The sequence below is a fragment of the Amblyomma americanum genome, chromosome 2, assembly GCF_052857255.1.
Source record: "Amblyomma americanum isolate KBUSLIRL-KWMA chromosome 2, ASM5285725v1, whole genome shotgun sequence".
Lineage (NCBI taxonomy): Eukaryota > Metazoa > Arthropoda > Arachnida > Ixodida > Ixodidae > Amblyomma > Amblyomma americanum.
In genome coordinates, this window is record NC_135498.1 from 190,772,873 (window position 1) to 190,790,307 (window position 17,435).

Here is a 17,435-nt window from a genome sequence, read left to right on the forward strand (position 1 = left end):
ATCCCACCATTAGAAGTCTGCCAGCTTTTCGGATCTCTGCAACCTTCTACAGGACACTGGAAGCGTGTATGCAAAATCTTGAAATCGGAGCTTTACCGGCAGGTCCGACACTTGAGGGAATGGATGCGACTTATGTGCCTTCAAGCCGGACAACCTTGGGCGGCTGCAAGTAGGCTTCGGGAGCAACTTCGTCTCGCTTCACTACTCACTGAAGCCTACTGGAATGACTTTCGGCGATTTCTGCCCAGGAAAAGGCTACAAAAAGCAACTGGTACAGCTGTCACGTACCTGGGTGAAGCCTCTCTTCCCTCAGTATTCGACGACATCCTGAAGCGCGGACCTAAGTTCTCCCTTGAACCAAGGTCCCACAAGCACGAGCTTCTGGCAGTGGTTGACAGAGTGGCTGACAAGGCCCCTTTTGAGGAGAAAGCTCGTTGCTTCTCAGAGGGTGTTGACTGTCTCTTGAGAACCTGGACGGGCCGACGTCATCCTAGCAGGGATCTGCGCCCTTTGGTCGCCCACTTCCAACAAGAAGGCCTCAGTCTCCTTCAAGCTGAAAAGGAAGGTGGGTTCGCGGTGCTTCTCTCTTCCCTTTTTAAGACGAAAGCGGCCGAAGCTATAGAAAAGAACTTCAAAAAGGCAGAAGTAAAACCGCACAAGGCCAAGGCGTTGGCCTTAAGGCTTCTCAATAGGTTGAATTTGGGCAGCGTTGAGAAGCAAGTTCGTAAATGCCATCAAGACTCCCCGCGTGTGTTCTTCACAGCAAATACACATAAGCCTGACAACCATTTCACGGCGATCGTCACGGAAGAAGGTTCATGGCAAAAAGTGCTTTCAAACTACCTACAGTGTTCCTTCGAGGGCCTGGTGCCTGCGGATCCTTTTGTTGTGCTGGGTTCAATGAGCCTGGTGGAGTGCCTCAATCGCGGTTTCCCCGACGCTAATGCAGCCTTCTCGGTGGGCATTGTGGACTTGTTTTATTCTGTGCCCCATGACGAACTTTTTATTGCTGTGCGCGAAATCATTGAAAGATCTGGGACAATTTCTTTCCAGAATAAGTGTGGCATCACTTTAGAATCCTTCCTCGTACTTTTAAAAGTGTACTTGAATTCTACGATAGCACAGCATGAAGATGAGTATGTTGTGCAAAAACATGGAATCTGTATCGGCTCCTGTGTTGCGCCGGTGCTGTGCAACATTTTTTTAGCAAAATTTGAGTCGATGCTACAAAGATCTCTAAACGACACACGTGTTGTAAGGGTTTTTAGATATGTTGACGATTTTTTAGTAATTTTGAACTTAACCGAAACTGACCAGTTTACCCTTGTGGCAGACCAGATTGTAAATATTTTTAGCACTTGTTCTAAGAACTTGGTTTTTACGCATGAGATTCCTTCTGACAAGACCATTAGGTTCCTGGATTTAGAATTGACTTTTTTACCCAATCAACACGTGTGCTTGAAATATGCGCCCATGTCTAAGAAGGCACTGTTGCCGTATGATTCGGCCCATTCTAAGTTAGTGAAGCGCAGCATTGCAAACTTATGTTTTTTGAATGCCTCAAAGAAGAGTTGCCCTCATGTGATGCAGCAAAGTCTGGCGGAGCAGGTTGAACGGCTACAATGTTCTGGGTTTCTTCCCTCGGTTTTGCTGGCGGTGGCGGAATCCTTGGGGAAAAAACTGACGTTATCTTCAAAGTATGCCAGGCCAGTAGAAGTGCCAACAAGAAAGTTGGAAGTCATGCCTTACTTCCACAAAACTTCACATGGTCTGAAAGAAGTGGATCAGAAGTTTGGTGTCACTATGGCATTTTCTGCTCCTTGCAAACTGTCCGATTTATGCGCCCAAACCTTTGCAGACATGCGCAGAACTGGTGGTTGCAACACGAAACACCAGACTATGTTCACCACATGCGCAGTGGGCGTGGTGTATTCAATCCCATTGTCATGCGGGAAAATCTACATAGGCCAAACTGGAGCATGCTTGAATGAGCGCCTGAGGCAACATCGCACAACTTTGGGCACTGGCACAGGCAGCAATCTAGCCTTACATGTAAAGGACTGCAAATGTTCTCCTAGTTTTCACATTGCCAGCATTATCGGGCGGGGGAAATCTAAACGTGAGCGTGAGCTATTGGAGGCATTCATGATCAGAAAGAATAAGCAGAAATGCGTCAGTGAGCCGTCTGTGATTATACTGAAAAGAAGTAAAAGTTTTTATCGTTATAGTAGGCATGTCATCATGTGGTGCGCGAAGTGTATTGTCTGTAGGGTGGGTGTGCAGGCAGGAAATTCTTTTAAAACGAGCAATTCTTCATCGCAATAAATCAGATGTAAGTCCAGCGTTGTGGTGTGTGCCTCCTTTGTTCTTGTCTTGCGTCTATTTTCGCTGGTTCCTTTTCTATGCAATATGAACCAACTAGCCCAGCAGTTTGCACTCAACTTTCTAGGTTTCGGGTTTACGAGTGAAATGACGTGACGAAGCTTTCGCAGTTAATTTCCCTAAATTTGTGAGGATGTTAGAGTTTTTCTTTCTTTCTCTGATTAGTGCCACACATAGACTGTAATTGTGCATAAGTTCCACATGTAGTAGTCCAAGCTTTTGATACAACGGCTGTAAATTGGAGTCGTATGGAGAGCGTGCTATAATTCTAACTGCCTTCCTCTGTAATCTACTTAGTTTCTGCATACTGGTCACTGTGTTTCTACCCCACACGAGTGTGCAATAATTTAAATAAGATAGAAAAAGTGAGTTATATAAGAGTATAATAATATTCTTGGCTAGGGAAAATTTTTTTTCGGTGCAAAATACCAACTACTGGCGAAAGTTTTGACGATATGTAGTAAGTGTGCCGGCCCCAGGGCATTGTTTCTGTAAAAAAAGTCACCTTACGTTTTAAATTCACTCACCATTTCAACCTCCGAGCCATAAATCTTAAGTTTTAACTCCGACGAAACCATCCTTGTTTTTGCGCGAAGAAGAATCGCTCTTGTTTTCGAATCGTTTATTATTAAACCATTCTGCTTTGCCCATTCACCTACTTTAGATAATATTGTTTCCAATGCTAAACAGTTCAGTACAATTTTCCGGAACACAAAACATGCTGGTGACATCTGCTTATATAACAAACTTAGCTTGTGAGTCCACATTGACAATGTCGTTTAAGTAGATACTAAATAAAAATGGCCCTAAATACTTCCCTGCCTAACCCCAGAGTGCGTACAAGTTAAATTTCAAGAGTACCCTTAAACTGAACATAATGGACGCGATGTGGAAAATTAGCTCTAACGGTTATCCACGAACACCATAGCTTTTTTTTTATTTTACACGAAGCAGATTGCGGTTCAGATAATCAAAAGCCTTTGTAAGATCTAGAAATATACCTAGAACATATTTCTTACTATTTAATTTGTTAAAATGTATTCTTTTTGGTCTAGCAATGAAGTTGTGTAGATCTGAATTTTCTGAAACCATACTGGGCATCAGTTATACTGTTCGCTTTTTCAAAAAATGATTCAAAGCGCCCAAGCACAGGTTTTTCCTAACCCTTTGGAAAAAACGGGAAGAATCGATACTGGGCGATAGTTATTAAGATTATTACGGTCACCTTTCTTATCGGTAGCCCTTACTTTTGCTACTTGCGTGCTCTCGGGTTGGTCTTGGATAGTTAGTCTTTCTTGATATAAAACATGAGAGGCTAAGGAGGGAATGTCAGCAGCACTTTGTTGGACGAGTTGGTGCAATGATGTAAGAGAAGGTTGGTGCTACTACGAGAGCAAAAGAGAGGTAGTGAGACATGCACACATGTAAGCATGTCTCGATACCTTCTTTAATCTGTTGCAGTTACGTCAGCGTTCTTTTGTGTTGTCAGTACTCTCGAACAAACCCGCTATCTAGCGTTTTTTCAACAGAATTTGTTGCAAAAGGCTGTGATGACCCGCTGCTATATAAGCGGGAGGCTTCCTGTCCTCGCTGAACTTTGCGTGACTAAGGAGTAAGCAACGGGTTAACTTTTTGGTCGTACAGTCTCCAATCATGAGAGGGTTCAGGTTCCTTCACTGACTGAAAACTTCGTGCATGTGCATTGGGCATTTTAGAACTTTTTTCTTCAGAATGAAAAAGCAGCTCAGCGCAGAGAAACAAACGAAAGGAAAAGCTACGCACAAACTTAACAGTTGCTTCTGAATTCGTATGAAAGCTGTACACATTTCCACATTTTTCGTCTCAAAGCATGCACATATGAAAAAGATAGAAAGTCATGTTACTTTAAGGTGGTATCAATTCACGTCAGGAAAGCCTCGCATGTAGTGTGTTACAAAATTGCAGGACGGTTATAAGTTTGCAATCCGAGTGATCCAGCGTTAGCTGCCTTGTAGTCGCAATAAAATGGACACAGATTACAGTTTTATAAAAAAATATTCCCTCCTCATTAGGAGGGCCGTGATGTTTAAAACTGTCCAGCCTCCGCGTGTGTGTGAACCCTCCGCCTGCCAGCCGCGGCAGTTTGGGCCTAGAGCCAGTTCCTGCTCTCCATCAGTCGCCTGCCACCTCTCAGCTGCAACCTGCTTTAACACCGGCTAGAGCGAAGCACTGCCTATAAAAAACCAATTTTACCTACAGTTGCGCAACGCCACCGCCGTCGCCGCGATGCACTCTGGGAGTTGTGGTACTCGGCGGCGTCACGCGCCGTGCGCGGCGTACACGCGATAAACAGTCTTTCTTGCGTCCCAGCACTATGTTTTTCTGCATGAATGCTGTATTTATGTGAGAAGTGGGTTCACCAGAATGATGGCATGTGCTCCGACAACTGCGCGAAACAGAGGACCCCGGATGTTTTGTTTTCTTGAAAAGAAAAGGTCCTCAAAGTCATAGGCTGGTCATAAGATGCAGCCGAAGTCCTCTTTAATACACCAGGGAGTTTCTTAGGTAAAGGATATCGTCGAGTGTTGCAAAGTGGCAGGATTGACTACGGAGAGGCCGGGTTGCGGACGCGTAGATGGTAGTAGATAAGAGAGCGAGAAGGGAAGAGATTCAGGGGTCCCGGCGTTGCTCACAAGGCATGTCGGTAATGTCAAGGCAAGAAGAACCACGGGTGGCGAGAAATCTGGAGTCGGAAGTCATAGGGGAGATATGAGCGGGATAGGCCGTCGGCGTCTGAATGCTTACGGTCAGAGCGAGAGACGACTTCAATGTCGTATTCTTGCAAACGCAGTACCCAACGAGCTAGTGTCACGGATCTCCCTGGAGAACACTCAATCCAAAAGAATGGACTAGGCGACGGGTGTACCCACACAGACGCACATTTAATACACCCTACGTGACACACACACTAGCACACATAACTAACAAAGCTAACACAGAACACAAAGACAATAAAATTCACACGACCCGGGCACACTGCTACCAGCGTATGCTACTAGCGTTCCACTATTCGTGGTCGGCGTTCGTGCTCAAGGTTGGTTCGGTGCGGCTGCGGCGTTGCATGGATCCAGTATCCGGCGTCGAGGCGGCGTTCGACGTGCTTGGGCTGGCGTCGCTGGCGGCGTCGCTGGCTGCGTCGTACAAGCTCCCGGTCCAAGCGCCCGTGGAGGTGATGCCGGTGTTGTTGGTGTTGGGGGCACCACCCGGATGGGTGGCAACAGCGCTGGAGACACCCCTGGCCGTAGCAGGTGGTAGCCTACTCCGTTGACTCCCCGGAACGGGCTCAGGCATGGCAGGAATTCTACGATGCGAAGTTGTAGAACGCGAGCTCACCGGAGCAGTAGCCGGCGTCGCTCTCTTCCAACCGATGTGTCCCTTACCCGCCGGAGCCTACGCTTCTCTGCTGTTCCCCCCGTGCCTCTCTCTCACTCGCCCTTTTATAGCTTCGGTGTTAGTCCACGTAAGCCTTGTCGTCGTCTTCTTCTCTTCTCCACCAATCATCTCTCTCCACCTCACCGAATGCTTCTCCACCAATCATCTCTCTCCACCTCACCGAATGCTTCTTCTTCCTCTTCTTTGTTCTTCTGTTAAACCACGTCGTCTTCTTCAAACCTCTGTCATTTAACTTTTAATTTAGGCTCCTTAATATATGTGACAGCGAGACGGCCGGAGTTTTCTTTGAAGGAATACAACCAGCAGAGGTCATGGTGATTATTTACGACAGTAAATGGGCGACCATATAATTCAGGTCAGAACTTGCCAATACCCCACATGATTGTCAAGCATTCTTCTTCCGTTACGGAATAATTCCTTTCGGATTTGGTCAGAGTGCGGTTTGCATACGCTACAACCTCTTTGGTGAACCCGGGGTTGTGCTGTGTGAGGACTGCGCCGAAGCCCACGCTGTTGCATCAGCGTGAATATCTGTGTGTGGGCCGGGGTAAAAATTGCGGATTATCGGAGAGGACACAACAATGCGGCGGAGCATAGAAAACGGCGCATCACAGGCTGTTGTCCAAACCTAGAGGTTGGGGTCGCGTCGGAAAGCAGTTCAGACAGAGGAGACAGGATAGAAGCGAAATTGTGCACGAAGCGGCGGGACTCAGAGAAGAGCCCTACGAGGCAACGCAGCTCTTTCTCCGAAGTCCGTCGAGGGAATTCGGCGACTGCATCGAGTGATTCGACATGTCCTAGGCACTCGTTACAGAGAAGCGTTGATGGGTAAGAAAAGAGTTTGTGACGTAAACTTCTCTGTGGCCATGGCAGACAGTCAGAAGAACGAAAGGAAGGACACAGTGGCCACGGTCAGACCGATTGAAGAAAACAGTCGAATTATAAATGTATGCACTCGAGAGGGGCACCGAGGCTGTAGAAAAGGCAGCAATAGCACTATATTCAGCGACCAGAATTTTACCGGTACGAGGAGAGTGGTCGCACAGTAGGTTGGAACAAAGTGGAGAAAGTTCACTCTTTGCACGGGCACAGTCGATGATAGCATGATGACGGTTGAGAAAGTCACAGTCCAGTATAAAGTCGTGAAAGCAGCAGGATAGCTCGAAAAACTAGGCAATGCAGAAAACGTCGTGGATAGAAAGACAATGTGTGCACGCTGCCAGAGACTGAATCCGGTGTGAGCTGGCAGTGAGGACGCAAAAGTTCGGAACAGGCGTCGTCACTTTATGTAGTCTTTGACAAATTGCAGCTCAAATAAGGGAGACAATAGCAACCGTGTCCAGAAGGGCGAGAATGGCGTCGCCATCGACAAACAGCTCGACAACATGGGCGGGGGAAGACGGAGAACTTGGGCAGTTCGATAGAAGCGCAGTTCTTGCCTCCGTAACTGCGGCTGTTATTTTTCCTCCGAACGGGCAGCAGAGCGACGGCGCATTGGACAGAGAGATCGACGACGAGAACGCGGAGATCGGCATGAAGAGTATGAACAACACTGAAGAGTGAAGCAGTCCGCAGAAGGGCAGGATGAAATAGGCAGCGAAGGAGGCGCACTGTCGCAGCTGAACCGGCCCGGAAACTCGGTACCAGCTGTCGGCAAAGCCGTGTGACGTGGCCCGCCAAGAAACAGGTATAACAGATTGGGAGGTTGTCCTTCGTGCGCCACGGGTTCATTACGGCGTGCCGAGGCGGCAGGTAACGACGTGGTGGTGCCGGCGGAGGTAGGAGCGATGCAAAGTGCGAGAAGGAGACGTAGGTGCCAGGGCGCCGAGGTCTGGCGGCAACAGCAGCGTAGGTGATCGGGGCGGTCACAAGCTGAAGCCGATGACTGGAGGGCAAAGCGTCGGCGACATGGTCTTGGACGGCTTCTCGAAGCGAAGAATCAAGGGATGACGGATAATCAGACCTAGGCATGAGGATCAGTTGGCGGGCCACTTATTCCCGTATAAAGGCCTCGACCTCGGGAAGCAGTCAGGTCGGGTCAGAAGCGTGAATACAGACCGTTGGCACAGGAAGGGACTCGTCGGGCCGCTGCTTCGGCAGGACGTCATAGCTTTCACAAAGCTTGATGACATCGACGACTGCTTGAGGGTTGTTTGCAGCAGCGAATATGAAGCGCTTCTTTCGCCTTGCAAAGCGTGCAAACACTGCGGAACGTTGGTCCGCATACGGTTATGTTCTCCGAACTTACCGACTAGCTATCAAAGAAACCGAGCGCGTGTGCTTACACACTGCATGCGGTCACTCCTTTCTACTAATCCTCTAAGTTCTGGAACATTATCAGACCGAAAGAAAGAACAGTTATTCAACTTTCTGATAGTGCTGGGAATAGAATGACAAGTGCAGAATGTTGTACTGCCTTAAACCTTGACTTTGCAAAATCGTTTTCTGATTGTTGCTTCGATGTCGCTCCAGTAAAGCTTAAGTACGATTTCTTTCCCATGGACCCCATTGTCATCGATTTTGCTGGCATTGTGACGTTAATCCAGAGCCTCAAGTTATCATTCAGTTGCGGTGTCGACAGCATTAATTCGAAGTTTTGAAGAACATTCCTGCATATTCCTGCATATATTTAGCGCACCTTTTCACCCAGTCTGTCGAACACGCCACAATGCCAGATGACTGGAAGGTAGCGAGGGGTGTTCCGCTCTTCAAGCAAGGTAATCCTAATTCGCCCCTTAGCTACAGACTAATGCCATTAACAAATCATTTCTTGTAAACTTCTAGAGCACATTATATATTCTAACCTATCCTATTTTTTGGAAAGGAACCCTTTCTTAAGCTCCTGTCAGCTCGGTTTCCGGAAAAAATTTTCTTGCATGACTCAACTCTTATCTTTCACTAATAACTTAGCGTTGTATTTAAATACTGGTTTAGTAACTGACTGCATATTTCTTGACTTCGCTAAGGCTTTTGATAAGGTGTAGCGTCACTTACTCTTTCTTAAAATGAGTTCCCTGAATATTGACCCCAACCTTCTTAAATGGATTGAATGTTTCTTGAATAACGGCACCTAGTTTGCATCAGCTAACGACTCTCTATCTTTCCCATGTGCCATAACATCTGGTGTTCCCCAAGGTTCTGTCCTGGGTCCTTGGCTCTTTTCGTATATATCAATGGCCTTCCGATTGACATCAACTCTTCTCAAGATTTTTGCTGACGATTGTGTTCTTTTTGCATGACACACAACGTTTCCGACAGTTCTCTCCTTCAGTCCGATCTTGATAACGTCTTTTTGTGGTGTCAGAGATGGTCTATTGTTCTCAATACATCAAAGTGCAAAATTATGTCCATCTCCCACCAATCTACCCCTTCTGAAACGTTCGATTGCAAGATTACTGGAGTTTCATTAGAGAACGTTTTGTGTTATATATGCCTGTGTGTTCAAATCACTAACAAGTTATCCTGGCGCATGTACATAGAATATGTTATTAACAATGCAAACCATGCCCGTGCTTACATACGCAGAAACTTTTCTCAGGCTCCATCCCATTTGAAGTTACTTTTATATCAAACACTAATACGGCCAAAGCTAGAATATGCGTCTTAAATAAAGCACCCCGCACAACTCACCTTAGTCGACGCTATACAAGCCGTTCAGAATGGGTCAGCTCGCTTCATCCTTTCCAATTATTCTCACACGGCTAGTGTTTCTTTAATGAAATCTGAAATTGGTATGACTAATCTCCCAGTTCGCAGAAATATTTCACGCCTTAGTCTTTTCAACAGCATTTTCTTTCATAACGAGACACCAAAACAGCAATTTTTTTCTTCATCACCATCATACGTATCATTACGGGTGTATCATCCGCATAAAGTTGCCATCCCAACCTGTAAACCGAATGTGCTTTTTAATTCTATCTTACCGAAGTTCAGCACTGAGTGGAACCACCTTCCACGTACCCCATCTTGCATGCATTGAAGACGCGTCATCCTTCATGCCACTTATCACCAAGTATGCCATCGAACAAGCATCGGCATCATAATTTTTTCCTTTTTTTGGCTTTTGCCTGTACTATTTATATGTATTTTTTTCTTTTTTCACCCACCCCCTCTATAACGGCCTGGGGTCCCGGAGGATATTGTAAAAAATAAATAAACAAATAAATAAATAAATAAACAACATTTGGAACTCGTCGTCAGAGATACCTATCAGGGTGTTGTTAATTTGTCGGTCTCCGGCCTCGATGGGTTGATGCGCTTGGATAGGCCCACAACATCTTCGATGTAATCCGTAAATGTTTCCCTGGCGCGCCGAGTGCGAGCGTGGAGACGTTGTTCGGCGCGCATTTTGTACACAGCAGGGCAGGTGAACACCTCCGAGAAACAGGTCTCGAAGGAAGACCAGGCAGGCAAGTCGGCCTCCTGATTTCGAGGCCATATATTTGCCAGGTCGGTGAGATAGAGGAAAGCGTTACAGAGCTTGATGGCGTCGCCCCATATGTTGTAGGCGCTGACGCACTCGTACGGCGACAGCCATTCGTCAACAGTGCGGATATCGGTGCCGCTTAAGAGGCTGGGGTCGCGCTGCTGTAGCCCGCCGGAGCCGAGGATGGTAGGCGAAGAAGGAACGGGGGCAGTCTGGCTGGTGACTTCGGGCATAACGGACGTCTGCGGTAAGGCGCGGCTACAGAGATCCAGGATGCGACTAAGAAAGTATAGCAGCCTCCACAAAATGTAAGGAAGGGTTGCGGCTCAGCTTCAATCTGCAGCACGCAACAACGGTTCAGCCAAGCGTTCATGCTGCGAACGAACTTCACTCCACAGGGTCATCATCTTCCTTTTCGTCCCAGTTCACCACAGTGAGTGAGCGTGGCTACTACGCTACATTAGAAATGTTCTGCTTGCAAGATGAGCAAAAGTGACGGCTAAACACGTTTTCTGCACCTGAAACATTTTTAACGACAAGATTCGAGTAACAAGCGCAGCACAGTCGCAGCGGTCATTCCGCTCCCTGCAGCAGCTGAAATGCCCTCTCAGCGCTGCGCCGGCTGCTATTAGCATTGCACCCCTGAAGGCTACTTTGTGGTGCCTGTATTTTCTTTAGCTCAACACAGTAAATGAAACCGCGGAAATCTACTGAAACTGGATATTATGCCGACCAAGGTGCTGAGTGGGCTGTCATGCAGGTGACGCAACGATGGACTACTACTATGATCGCGCTTTGCTACTTCCGATGAACCCGAGCATGGGCTATGGTCTTTGTGATATCGATCTATTAACCACTACTGATAAAAACTTGGTAAGGACACCTCAGTGACAGGTTATAGTGACTGTATTGTCTTGATGATTGTGGTTCATTGATGTTACAAATAGCGATAGTGGTTATAGTGGTAGAATTCTCTAGCCCGTAAAACGAACTCAAATTAGAAGAAAAGATAGAGAAGAATGCTGCCAGATTTCCTCAGAATGAATTCTCTTGATCGCATCGCGAGTTTTCAGAGGGGTGTTGTAACCACCTGGCCACTTCAAAAATCATCAGTGCGACTTTTGACAGGGAAAAAAGGGGAGACACACGAGGACAGGCGCTGAGCAACAAAAGCTTTACTGCCTGGGATGAGCAAATATATACGGCGCTCCAAACAACAAGAAACAACAGTGGCAATTCACGCTCGTTCATGGAAATGAACAAAAAAAAGTACATATCACCATCATCGCTTCCTGGAGGTCAGAAGCCCTAATTCTTTTGCTGACAGTGCTAAGGAAGGGCCGTTAACGCATGCGTTCTTGGACCATGCGATGTGAGCGAATTCAATCATTTCACGCATTACCTTGTTACTGTGACTCCTTGATAAAGTTGTATGGGCGAGGCATGGATGGCAATGTTTAGCTTCGCAATCTCTCAATGTATGCCGAGGTGTTCTTTCACAGCTTGGTACACATAGTTATTGTGCTGTTTTAGGCGTTTATTACTACAGCATCCCGTCTGGACCAAGTATTTTTCGCCGCAGGATAATATGATGGCACAGGCGGCACCCTCTTGACTTGGGACGAAATGATTCCCGTGCTTTGTGGTACACACTTTTAGATGGTGTCGTGAAGGTCAACAACTGCCACTGGGGGTTGCCATCCTGTAAGTCACACCAGGTAATAAATTATTACTCATACGGCAGGACGCTCGCGATGCTTTTGTGCACATTGCTGTCGCCGTGTGAATCGTGAGTCTTGAATTAAGGCGGCGCACGACGGCCGGCCCTTGTGGTATGAGGATACGAGAAAGATGACATTAGTGCCAGGGGATATACAAGTTGAACTAAATTCTCTAACGTCTACGAAGGAAATAAAAGCAGTAAAAATAGCTTTCTGCACCCTCGCTCTGCAGGGCATACACCTCGACTGGAACAACCCTGCAGACCTCTGCGCTCGCTACGAGCCAAATGCGCCAATTGGCTTACGCTTTCTGGTGATGGCGCTGTCCCACCAGATCCGGAGTTTGATCGTCAGCATGCCGGCCATAGAAGCGCGAGCCCACTTGTATTACCTCCAGGATATCGCCCTCGTCGTTAATTACGTCATTGTGAAGACACACGAAGTCCGTACACACGGGTTGGTGAGCTGCAGTGGTGCCCAGGCATTCATCAGTGTCGTCTTCAATGCCATCCGCAGTCCGCTCAATAAGACGTTTTGGCCAAAGATTGGCTACAGTGTCTCGGTAAGATGTTCTCTATTAAAGCTGCTTGGTGGAAAAAGTAACAGTAAGTTCTGCTCTGAAAAGAATATAAAGGTAAATGACAAATAAAATAGGCTAGCAACTTGGAGAGCGAGTGACAAAATCAAAATCACGTGCAAGAAGCACGGCTGTTCGCATCATTTATCGATTATGATTTCACTGGAGAGAAGTACGTAATATCTTCTATGCTTTCCATGCGTGATTCAAGCCACGAAGAGACTAACGGGTAAAAATCTTGCAAAAAAGTAATGTAAGCAATCGGACCAGCATTCTGACAACCTCGAAAGGCAATTCCAACCATGCTTCATTTTGTAGTTACTCTTGAGTTGTCCTTCTCGGAACTCTGAATGGTGCATATGCATTTTTCAGCAGATGAACAGCAAGTTATTTGGAAGAAATTGTACTTTATTTTCTTTTTTACTTGTGGCCGTTTTTTACTATACTAAGCGCCACGCCTTTCAGGCATCTCAACACGTCTAATAAGCGACTTTTGAAACTTCTGCCCTCTTGTGTCAAAGTGCTTGCACTGAATGCATGCATTTCCTTTAGAAAAGTCGTTTATTGTTACGTATAGACTGCGAAAGAAGCAACATTTACACGACACAAGCAGTCACACGCATCTCAACTAAGACCATGCTGCTTATTCTATAAAAGGGCCTCCAGGTCCCGGTGATTGCATTTTATTCACTATTATTTGCGAAATTTTTTTGCAATTTATGCTTGAAGAATTACTATAGTTCATGAATTTTAATTATCTTTAAAACATTTTAAGAATTTATTTTCAAGGAGTAAAATGGGGCTTACTTGTACACTTCAATGTGGTGGAGATAAAAAAAACCATTTTCTTTCTTCTACACCGTGCGAGGAAGTACGTGGCACCAGGCGATGGCGACAGCAAGGCGTACGCAGTTTCTATATCCCTTTTCTATATACTCAGGCATGAGAAAGGCCACTAAAATATGTACAATAATTGCTAAATTCGGAACTACTGCGAAAACAGCAGGACTTTCTCGTTAAGTTCAAGGCTGGTTGCCGTGGAATCACTGAGCTTGAAAGGGTTAAAGAGATGAGATCCACGAATACACGATCGCGCCTCCTGTACTACATCCTTGACCTCCTTTTGGTTCTGCGTGGCCTCATATGCGCAGAGAGTGAAGAATACACGTCGTCTGAGACAGCACAGTAGATTAATACTGTTATGTAGCTCATTGTGGCTACATCAGTGACTTTGCTGCAGCTTGTCTACGCTACTGTAGCGGCACAGCTGGTTGTGAGGTGTTGCTTCCGGACACCTTGGAGCCACATAGAGACCGGGCGGAGCCGGGTGGCTTTCCTGCATTTGAGTCGTTACCGAAGCAGCAAGTAACTGGCAGTTCCTCTCAGTACTTTCGTGGCCCCATGAAAACGTATTCATTCCGGAACGTGTAAGTATAGGGCCGCCTGCGGAAATTGGTGACATGCTACTGTGCAGCTTCTGGGATTTTTGATGTTGTAGAGTGCAAGCGGAAACTGGACCAGAACCAGTTCTGTGCTGGACTCCAGAATAGATTGTTTTATTCTGATCTCGCTTCATGTCTAGCGCACGCTCCTATCACTCAGAGTGGCATTAGTGGTCCCCTAGGCTTACCAGATGAGCTTTCCAGTGACTCTAGCTCCCCCCGAAAGCCAAGCAAAGAATGGGGCGACGACTGAAAACAATGTGAGCGTTCCAATGAATCCGGCGACGTTCCATGTAAGGCTGTGGGGAAACGAGCAGGACTGCAAGAGGCTGTGTCGTTGGAAATGTAGGCGGTCTTCAGCCGCTCCAAGGCTACCGTATCGGCGGAATCGTAGATATCAACAGTGTACGACGCTGGGAGGCGCTCCAGGACACGCAGTCGTGGCTAGGTGGCTTGAGCCACCGCCCGATGTAAAGGGTTCAGCCTTATCCGTCCATCGTCTGTGTGAGGTGGTGAGGGCTGTGGTGGAAGTCTTGCCGCACAAAAACGTCGGCAGCAGTACTGAGGTCCGGGAAGATGTAAACTTCACAAACTTGCCCAGGACGCGGTGGTTTAAGTGGACGGTTGCGGAACACAGCGCGAACGAGCTGCATGTATCGATTGGGGCTGGAAGGTGAGGTTGAAACATCGAAGAAGTTAGTAGAGAAGCGAAGTGAGTAGCCAACAAAAAACTCAGCTGTTGAATAGGGGATGTTTTGCTTGAAGACGCAGCGTATGCCTTATAAGGCGAGAAGCAGCCGCTGAACCCGCTCCGTAAGTGTCGCATGGACGGTGAGAGTGGTCTTGAGGCTTGGATAAGCGTTCCACTGGCCCATTCTTCTGGGGGTTGTACGCGATGGCGCATAGGCGAGTCGTGCCAAGAATGCAAAGCTCAGCAAATAGAGTCGATTGGAGCTACATGCTGCCCAGTCCATGATGACAGTAAACGGACATCGTAAACGGGCCACCCAGGTAGAAAAGAAAGCAGACGCGATGGTTTGAGGGAGGAATATCGGGGAGTGGTGTTGCTTCTGGCCAACGGGTGTGCCTTTGCACGCAGGTAAGTAAGTACTGGTGGCTGCGGCGAGGTGGAAGTGGTGCTACAAAGTCCTTGTGGGCCGTATCGAAGCCGACGTCGGGTAGAAGAAAAATTGGCTGGCGGAAAATGGTAACGCTGGATTCAGGTACAAACAAAGTAGACGTGACGGTGAAGGCAGCACAAAGTGACAGCGGTTTGACTCTGTTAAGCCCAATTGTTAAACGATCGCTATTCTTGCTTCTACTATGATTTTGCTGTTATCTGTTAGCTTAATTTGCTGCATCTGAGAAGGTCGAATTTCAGGGGTGGGCTAAATTTGGAAATGATCCTGTCTACATGTAGAGGTCATTATCATATTGCGCACATTATGATTAAGTTTGCTAATGCTTTTTGCCCAAATATGAGATCAAATTTCGGTGTTGTGGATGCGCCAAAATTGGTAGGATGGGCTGAGCCAATGTTGGTAATGACCAGTGCCAAACTTGGGGACAGCATCACATAAGCCGTATTCAAAGCATGCTTCAGAATCGACATGAGGCTGTTGCCATGAAATCGTTAAGTCCGAAGGTCACTTCAATATTGTCACAAATATCAAATCTACATGCCGACTGAAAGCCGAGTTTCTGCACTGAATAGAAATATTGCTCTAATATGGTGCGGTGTTGCTTCCGGCTAGCAGTTGTACCTGTGAACACAGGTAAGTACCATTGACCTTGTCAAGGTGAAGGTGGTCCGGAAAGGCGGATGTGGATCGTATAAAAGCGGGCATCGGGCAAAAGAAAAGAACTGGCCGGTGGAAACGGGTGGTGGTGGACTTTCGCTCGTTGACAAGAAGCACTTGAAGCAATGAGTGCTCATACGCGGCCACACAATGAAACGCCACGAGGTTTTGCTTCGCGCCGATTTCAGCGTGGGCGCAGGGTGTCAATGTTCCGCTTGCGGAAATTTAGGCACAAATGGTCAGGAAAACCTGTGGAACAATTGCATATGAGAGTGGTGCAGTGCGTGTGGACTCATTCGAGTTTCAAGGGTGTGGTAGACGCGCGCAAAGCGTCAACTTGGAGTCAGTAAGCTGGACGGTAGCAAGGTCATGAATGGGAATCGGGGGATGCACCGTGATGGCTCCCAATAGACTGAAAGCGTCAGCAGGAATGTTGGCGGTCGCTGGTGTGGCGAATGTCAATTTTAATGCAGGGTGACGCAAGTGGCGAACAACAAGGTACATGGCGAGTAACTCCGGCCAAACACGCTGTAACGGGTCCGAGTGGAGAAATATGCGAGAGGCTGCCAGGCGCCATCAGTGTGGATGGACGGATGGATAATGCTTAACCCTTTAAATCGGGCGGTGGCTCAAGCCACCTATCCATGACTTATGAAATTTTACTCTTGTCTTGATTTTAGCCACCAATCAGATAACCTTCGCTTAGTTACTTCTACCCACTTAAAATCTAATTTTCTACTAATCTGCTATTAGAGGACAGCGCCGACAGCAGTACTGGGATACGCACGTCATCAGTAGAAGACGACAGGCTTACTGTGAGCTAGCAGGGCGTCGTCGGCCATGGCTTGTTTGACGGCAAATAACGCAGTCGGGGCATTGGCGTCAAAGTGTAGGGGATCCGCCTTATGTATCGCCGGGAGCAGACGATGAAGCAGGATGTAGGGTTTTGGGGTTTAACGTCCCAAAGAGAATCAGGCCATCGGGAACACACGATCACGCAGCTCGACCGAACTAGAATACTTAGGAATAAAACTGCGGTTGTAGTTTACCATGCCGAGAACTGCATTGGGAAGTAACAAAGGTGAGTCCTGGAAAATGCAAAATCGCTTGCACTCTGGAGTTCAGAGGTCGAATGCCTCCGCCGTCGACGTGGTAACCAAGGAAGAAAGAGAAGAGGGACCAAACTGACCTTTAGCACTGTTGATGACGATGCTGTGGGCCGAGATTCTGTCAAACTACTTGCGCAGATGAAGCAAGTGCTCACCCATGGAATGGCTGGCCACACGTTGGTCGTCAACGTAATAGAAAACAAAGCTCAGACCACGAAGGACGTTGTCTATGAAACATTCAAAAGTCTGTGAGCGTTCCGCACATCGAGAGACATCTGCAGGAATTCTAAGGCGCCAAAGCGTGCTGTGATAGCAGTCTTCTGAATATCTTTGTCGGCCATTGGAATTGTTGGCAGGAGCGACGTCAATGCTCGAAAATAAGATCGTGCCTTAAAGAGCTATATTGAAGTCCTCGGTGTAAGGCAGTTGTAGCGCTCAGGGATTCTGTGGGCGTCGAGAGTGCGCTAGTCGCCAGATAACCGCCACTGCACTGTCTCTTTGTAGGCCATTCGAAGTGGGGAGGCCCATGTGCTAGAAGATGGTCGAA

At 47.3% G+C, this 17,435-nt stretch overlaps 1 protein-coding gene across 1 annotated transcript in view; it reads left to right on the forward strand.

Moving 5' to 3' along the window:
- Positions 1-17,435, forward strand: part of LOC144119390 (putative chitinase 10) — a 217,932-nt gene that overhangs the window by 154,432 nt on the left and 46,065 nt on the right. The window contains exon 8 of the mRNA XM_077652017.1: positions 12,194-12,523. Coding sequence (XP_077508143.1) covers positions 12,194-12,523 — 330 coding nt within the window. The remainder of the gene's footprint in view (positions 1-12,193; positions 12,524-17,435) is intronic.